Here is a 7,643-nt window from a genome sequence, read left to right as displayed (position 1 = left end):
AAAGATTTCTGTGATTACATGAATGGCATCCTCTGAGTGGTAATAAGGGAGGTAGAGCTTGGGTTCCCAAACGGTAGATTCTTCATCTCTGTTATTTCACATAATCTTCTTTTTGATCTCAAGCATTGTCAGCTGATATGATCACTCATATGTAAAAAAATTATGGCTCTCTGGGCCTTTCATCCGCCTTTTTTGGCTCATAAAGACGGAATTGGGTCTTTTCTTTTGTAAAGGGTCGCTTGTACTGCCGCCTAGTCAGTAAAATCTCCTTTGCACTAGACGGCGATCGCGCTGCGCTCTCACTGCGACCTAAATAGGATCTGTGTAACCTTACTTTCACACTGGGTATATCATACGAATGTTAACGTTAAAGTGTGACTGAGAAGACAACAACACACACAAAGTCTGAAAAAAGATTTGTCTCTTTTCTATACAATTCGTTGAGCAATCTGTCAAATTTGAGGTCGCAGAGTGAGCGCCGTCCTAGTAGATTATAAAGGCCGTATTAAGGTCGAAGTGAGAGCGCCGTATTGTGGCGTGGGTTAATCTCCAAGTATAGGTTAGGCTCCCGCTGTTTTTTTAACGTTCTTTGTTAGTCGTTTTTATCGGGCTTTCTATTTTGTATCTTATCTTGCTGTGTCAGCTGGCGTACTTCAAGAAAAATGACAAAATAGAAAGCCCGATAAAAACGACTAAAAAAACGTTAAAATCCGGAGCCTAACCTCTGCTTGGAGAGAAGGTGTGGGTGCCGTCAGAACAGGTAAACAGACAACCCTCAGTCTTTCTTCTGAAACAGCAGGGGGTAACCACGATGTGCGTGGACGAAATAATCGCCGCCCCGTCACCTCGTCCTGGGCACGCGATGGCCCACTCGGGTCAGCAGCAAAAGGCGACGCGTCCTGGCCTGTTTGCCAGTTTTACCCCCGAGAGGTCATTTGGGAACAACCTGTGCCATACCCTCACACTCACTCACACACACACACACAAGTACTCACTACAACGCAGTACAATAGAACACAATAAGTACAATACGAGACAAAGGCGCAATCGTTGGTGAGATCGGCTTGTACAAGCGGTTGCGGCGCGTGACATTTGCATCATGCCGACATTTTGACCGACCTTTTGCCAACCCGTCCATCACAGGCTCGTGTCCCCGGCGGGCGAACAGTCATTATTACGCAACTCCTGGGCTGTTCCAACTGATCTCAGTACGTGTTATTAGCTCGCTCTAGTCGCCACTTGTATCCACACTTGTAAAATCATAGAAACTACGATAATTCAAATCCTCAGACTTTCTGCTGGTGTCCGTAAGTCTTATCTGCGTCTGTATCTGAAGTTCTTACGCGTGAAATCGTGCCCCCCCCCCCCCACCCCTTCCTTCGTCCTCCGAACCTTGCTAAACTAGTCCGCTCCGATCGCTTGGGGGGTTTGAAACTTCGTCATTCCAAAAAAAGCCTATATTCTACGCTGGAACATATAGTGGCCTAAAATATTGTAACCATTACAGTGTCCGCTGTTGCATTAAATGCCAACGTATAATATAGAGGGAAACCCAAGCACACACGTTGATAATGAAAGAATACCCCTCCCATGTGACCTTGGTCAATCTACAACCGGTCTTCGGTCGTCGCTTCGGGGTACAGAAACTTTGCCATCACTAGACATGAAGTCCTCGCTTTCTTTACAATATCACAAATCTGCCTAGACCATTGTAATAATCATCGTTGACAATAATTATGACAAAATGTTGTTAAGAGGAAAATTTGAGCACACACTTTGACAATCAAGAATGTCAGCGACCTTTCTGTGCACAACCCATTAGAATCAAACGACATGCGCTCATTGCTGCAGGGGATGAAACGAAATTTTCTAATTACCAAAATATTTCTCTCATGCACTACATTTAGAACAGCCTGATTCGCCTACTATTAGTATTGTCAACAGTAAAATATCCAAAGAGCTTGTGCAACAACGTCTTGACTCTTCTTTTACAATCAATGATTTGTGAACATTCCGTGGAATCATAATTTTGTAAGCAGCCTTGCCTTCCGGCGTCATTATTACGCCAATTGAACCCCTCGCGTCACCCCTGCACGTATTCAAACCTACCTTTCAACTCGGACGGGACCGAAAAGTTGGTCTTGGGACGGCACTGGTGACCGACCGAATTCTGGGGACACGCGACAACGTACCTGTAGCTTTTATTATAAGATACAGTTTAGTAGGAGATAGCCCAACTTTGCTGACTCTAAGATAATCTTTGTGGGTAGGCTACACCGCACGCGGCCCAGGGATACCCGCAGACATGTCTGTACAGGGAGGCTCGTGGCTGCTTCTGACGGGCCTGGCGTTGTTCTTCTCCTACTCTGCAGCCGGTAAGTTTCTGCCTCACTACGTTACACAAAGCTAGTAAGCAAACTCTGCCACGTAACATATAAACTATCATCTCACTCACTGCCATGTAACATATAAACTATCATCTATACTGACCACATTTTACATTTCTAGTTTAGTTTACTGACATCATGTTGAGCAGTGTTCCATACGTTTTGTTTCGTCCTCTACACTTCATGCCAGCGATGTCTTTGTTTTGCTAGCATGCAAAAAACCTTGTCCTTGGTTTATGTGCATCTGCCTTGGCCTTAGAATCTACTCGTTTGTCTCGTCTTAAGTTTACAAGCCCATTGTCTTGTCATGACTTAAAAGGAACCTGGCATGTCTATAGTTAGACTACTTAGACATTTACCTTGTCCTGAGGATACAGTCCTTTGCGTATAGACTTGTCTACACGTACAAGCTTTGTGCTCATAGTTTGGTATACAAGTACTTGACTTACATCCTTGAACAACAAGCTTTAGCGTTCTCGTTTTCTTATTCAAATCTTAGCTTGCAACCATTTTCCTTTTCCTTAGATTACATTTCGTTGTCCTTAGTTTACAACTGTAAGTTTTGCACCTAGAATACATATCTAGCCTGGCCTTGTCCTCAGTGTCATTTTGTAAGCTGTGCGATCGCCTCTAGAAACATGTGCACGAGTTGCCCCCCCCTAGTCATTGTTATCTGGATGATCTTATAGGAATATAGGGCGCGTAGTCCAGTGCTTATCGACCCTGAGTCTGGGACTAGAAGCCGTGAGTTCGATACCGGCTGTGTCGCACACCCGACATGCACGCTACAGGAAGGACTGCAGTCCTTAGAACGGGACGTTATAAGCTCACTATTCACTGTGCTTGCAATAAGAAAGAGCGACGGGAATTTTCCCGGTACAGGCCCGAAACTAGAGCGACGTTCGATGTAGGCTCCATACCAGGCTTTATGGGCATTTGTTTGACTCATCATGAATGCACTTCTGCTGACCATTTCCTTTTACTAGTATATTGGGTCGTCTGTGCCGCCGATGGTACAAACGACGCGGTACAAAAGGAAATGGCATTATGAGCCCAAAAAATCAAATGTGACCCTAGCATAAATAGATATGAACAGAAGAGACCTATTAACAGAAGACACACATCTTTATCAATGGCTGGGAAATTTATAATATTTGATTCGTTACAGTTCCGATTTTGTCTTTGGTCTAACTATCAAACGAAGCGCATTATGGTTTGCCAATTCGTTTACTTATCAGTAAGCGACACAAATGTACAACACTATCCTTGGAGTTTCCTTTGTCCTTACTTTTTTGTTCTCTTAAACGATTAAGGAACGCGGGTAAACGAAAAGGACATCGAGCTCTTGAATATCGATCTTTGGTACTACGCAAACACGTATGAGTTCAAATCAAGTATAGTCTATGGTTAACACCAGGGATCGCAATGCTATTCTGCTTATTTCCAAGGAGAAAAAAAAGACATTCTGTTCAAGATAAAATGATGTGTGTCAGCTCTTGTTGTACAAAAGCAACGCTAGTATCGTTGATTTTAGTCTGGTTGCCAGCTTTGTGAGTGATACAAGGCCACTTTGTGCACCTCTGTAGTACTTTTTTTTTTACAAAATACTTGCTAACTGTAATTTAAGTTTTGTTCAATTTTGATGATTTACGGGTGCCTGAATTTTTAAAGTAGAGACCAAAAATGTTGTAACAGTAATTGAAGCGACAATGGTATCAAAACCTTATAGTCATTTTTTCACGTATGCCCTGTGTGCAAGAAGTGCACAAAGTGTCGCCAGTCTGCTTTATACGCTCGTATCCACAGCGTGGCTACCAGACTAGTGTCACGTCTACAATTACATCCATCATACTTAAGAGTGTCAATTCGGCATCTACATCAACACCCCACCAGTGCCGGGTCTACATCCATCATACATTTCTAGACTGTCACTTCTGCACCTACACTCAAAACTACCACCCTTTTGTCACGTCTACAACTACGCCCATCAAACATAACTAGACTGTCACTTCTACAACAACACTCATGACTACCCCACACAAGTGTCACGTCAAAAACTATATTCATCATAACTAGACTGTCACTTCTACACCTATACTCATGGCTACACCACTACTGCCACATCTATCATATCTGGATTGTCAATTCTACAACTTCGCCCAGCGCTAACAAAGAACACCATGTTTTTTTTCAATTTTCGGAGTTCTCTCGTCATGTTGACTGTGGGGGGTTAGTGTTTTACGTATCGATCAACGAATTGAATAGAAAAGAAACGAATCTTTTTACACTTTGTGTTTTGTTGTCCTCACAGTCACACGTTTTCGCTTTGTATGATATACCCGGTGTGAAAGTGAATGTTACACATATCCTATTTAGGTCGCAGTGAGAGCGCAGCGCGATCGCCGTCTACTGGAAAGGGGCCTTATCCATAAAATTTACTAAGGCTGAATGTTTCGGCCTTTGTATACATTGATGTAGCGTGTCTCTAAATGGTGAGCACCTACGTAAGGTCCAATGAGTACGATGGAAACTTGCAGGTTATTTTGTTTTCGCGGTCAAACCTTTCAGACGAATTCGTTCTTCACCTGAAAAAAGAAATCGATTTTTTTTCTGGAAATTTACGATTTCACATTGGGCGAGGTTTGCAGACCACGGCCTATCTCAAACAATCGCACAACGATGGAAAGAGCACTGTTGTCGCATTGCTACGTTTTACATTTTAGTGTCTGACGAAGGATAGTGGATTCTATCCGAAACGTCTGACCGTTTCAAAACCATATCCAGTTGCTTGAGTAACTATTTTTGGCGTACGTTTTACATTTAATTTCTCTGTGACGTCACTTGAATCGTACGAGTATATACAGGGGTAGAATGTACGTATATCTCGCGTTTGACTGTGTTTTCGAGGCAAGGTGGTTACGTTAAGTATCAGAAGGAGCTGTAAAGGTGGTATTGTGTTTAATTTTGGTGATTTAGAACCCAAAGATTCCATGTTGGAATCCGGAGCAAGCCCGAATGCTGTGTCCCTGTGGATTGTACTTAACTCTTTTCTCTCATAAGTTCCCAAGAGAGAACGGTGGCCACCCCATCTCCCGGTTGTAAATCGGGGTTACCGGCGGCCATGTACATAGTCACTCATGATCACAAACGTCCTTTTTTTTTTTCTTCTTCGGTTTATTGTTTGCTGCACCTTGCACTCTTTTTTGTTATCGCGCCACCGGCCGCACGGACCTGCACCTCCCCTGAGTGAGATGCCCTTATAGAGGGCTTTGCTCAGTATTAGTTTGAGATTTGAGAGAAGCGAAAGATCCGTGTTTAAGTGCGTTAGATAGTCCACCGCACTTGTTAAAAAGAGCAGGGGTCCGTCCCCATGAGTGTGAATCAAGCCTTACGGTCTTATGCAGATTGTATTTACTGTGCAAGAATGGTGTCTAAAACAAAAGGCAAGAAAACAGGTCAGTAAGAAATTCGAACATTTATACGACCTGCGATTTACTGTCTCCATTCTCGCCTTTGGGCAGATTCCTTATCTCTTCGAGGAGATTTTTATCAGCTCTGGACAATGGAATGGCGACACCGACCACCTGTCGTAGAAACACTTGCCAAATGCTAAACCCCGTGTGGAAACGTGCAAACTTTATGTTTCCCAACTTTGTCATGCAACGAACATTTTATGTACAATAATTGCCACGAAAACATTTGTTTGGAAAATTAACGAACATTTCCGTATAGTACTGTAAATCTTTATTTATTTATTCATTAATCTCCAGACAAGTTGGTAGCCCCTTCAACTGATTGGCAGTAGATTTCCAAGGGGGCCCACTTACATGAATAACTAAACAAAACGTGTTGCACTCAGTAAGAATGGAAGACAACTAGAGGACAACAAACAATATATACAAGTCTAATCTAAATCTGGTATCTACGCTATTTTAGAGCAAATCGACTGCATTGCAAAGTAGATCTTGGAGTACGATTGTCGGAATGGACAAATCAATCATTTTTTTTTCTTGCTTTCGTTGTTGGTGGAATATTATAAGCAGAAAGTAGAACGCAATGGTGGCATAGATTTGGTCGCTCAGGTGTTCTACTTTCCAAAATGTACCCGATAACACGACAAGTAAAGATATTTTCCGTTTGAGTTAGTCTTTCATGTAACATTTTAACCACTGTATTGAGTCCATGTTGGCAAGGACAAGCAAATCATTATGTAAATGTTACACTAGTAAAAATAAGTACACTAACACTCTGTGGCAAGAAAAGTTTAACCCACGTTGCCTTTTTCATGCACCGTGTCAGCGCAATAACGTTGTTAAGCATAGTAAACGTTTTAAAAAACGCATATGAACAATATAGTAGCAAGAAAAGGCTAATTTACAAAATGTACGCTTGCCTTTCGTCTTGTCGTATTGTTGTATGACGTGCAATCGTCGTGTCATCGATCGAAGACAATGAAGGCAATTAAAAGATTCTTTTGGGTGCCCCCCTCGCCCCTTACGTTCCAAATGACATTCTTTAAGCATAGTAAACATTACATGAAATAAGTATATGAACATTTTTGTGGCAAGAAAATGTACGTTTGCCTTTTTCATTGTCTTGTCATCGGAGACAATACAGGTCATTAAAAGATTTTTCGGGTGCCTCACTCGCCTAGAGCCCCGATGGTCCAAATCGCGTTCGTTAAGGATAACAAGACTTTCCCAAAATAAGTAAGCAAACAATTTTGTGCTAATAAAAAGCTAATTCATGAAATATACGTTTGACATTTTACTTGCCGTGTCATCGAAAACAAACCAGGTCATTAAAAGATTCTTTCGGGTGCCTCACTCGCTCAAGACACGACGTTCCAAATCACTTTCTTAAAACAAAAACTGAACATTTTTGTGGCAAGAAAAGGCTATTTTGTAAAATGTACGTTTGCCTTCTTAATTGTCGTGTCACGTCGGAGACAATGAAGGTCATTAAAAGATTCTTTCGGGTGCCCCCCTCGCCCGGAGCCCGACGGTCCAAATGACAAGGTCTCCGCGCACAAAGCAGCAGTGATAGATTTATTACAGGCTGGGATTGTAGCTGACGATCCACTGCGATAAGGTGCGCTCCCACCGCACTTGCGTCAACTGCGGGGTCCGAAAGATACTCAACAAATTTTAAAGATAGAGAACGAATTTTAGTCTTTCTTATAGTGTATTTCGTCGTCTTCTAAGTCATACAGTCTGCAATACAGCCAACGGCTAATGGGAGATCATCACGGTCAGA

At 42.4% G+C, this 7,643-nt stretch overlaps 1 protein-coding gene across 7 annotated transcripts in view; it reads left to right on the top strand.

Annotated features, from left to right (window-relative positions):
• Positions 1 to 2,271: 2,271 nt before the first annotated feature.
• LOC118413867 (fibropellin-1-like) overlaps positions 2,272 to 7,643 on the top strand; it is a 61,841-nt gene continuing 56,469 nt past the window's right edge. For 3 of the 7 annotated variants that reach the window (XM_035817461.1, XM_035817458.1, XM_035817457.1), the window contains exon 1: positions 2,273 to 2,375. In XM_035817461.1, the coding sequence (XP_035673354.1) occupies positions 2,306 to 2,375 (70 nt within the window). In that variant the 5' untranslated portion in view covers positions 2,273 to 2,305. Of the gene's footprint in view, positions 2,376 to 7,643 lie in introns of all 7 variants that reach the window. The other 4 variants (XM_035817464.1, XM_035817463.1, XM_035817460.1 and 1 more) reach the window with 2 other exon arrangements.

The sequence above is a fragment of the Branchiostoma floridae genome, chromosome 4 (assembly GCF_000003815.2).
Source record: "Branchiostoma floridae strain S238N-H82 chromosome 4, Bfl_VNyyK, whole genome shotgun sequence".
NCBI classification, from domain to species: Eukaryota; Metazoa; Chordata; class Leptocardii; order Amphioxiformes; family Branchiostomatidae; genus Branchiostoma; species Branchiostoma floridae.
This window is presented reverse-complemented; position numbering and strand designations above follow the sequence as displayed.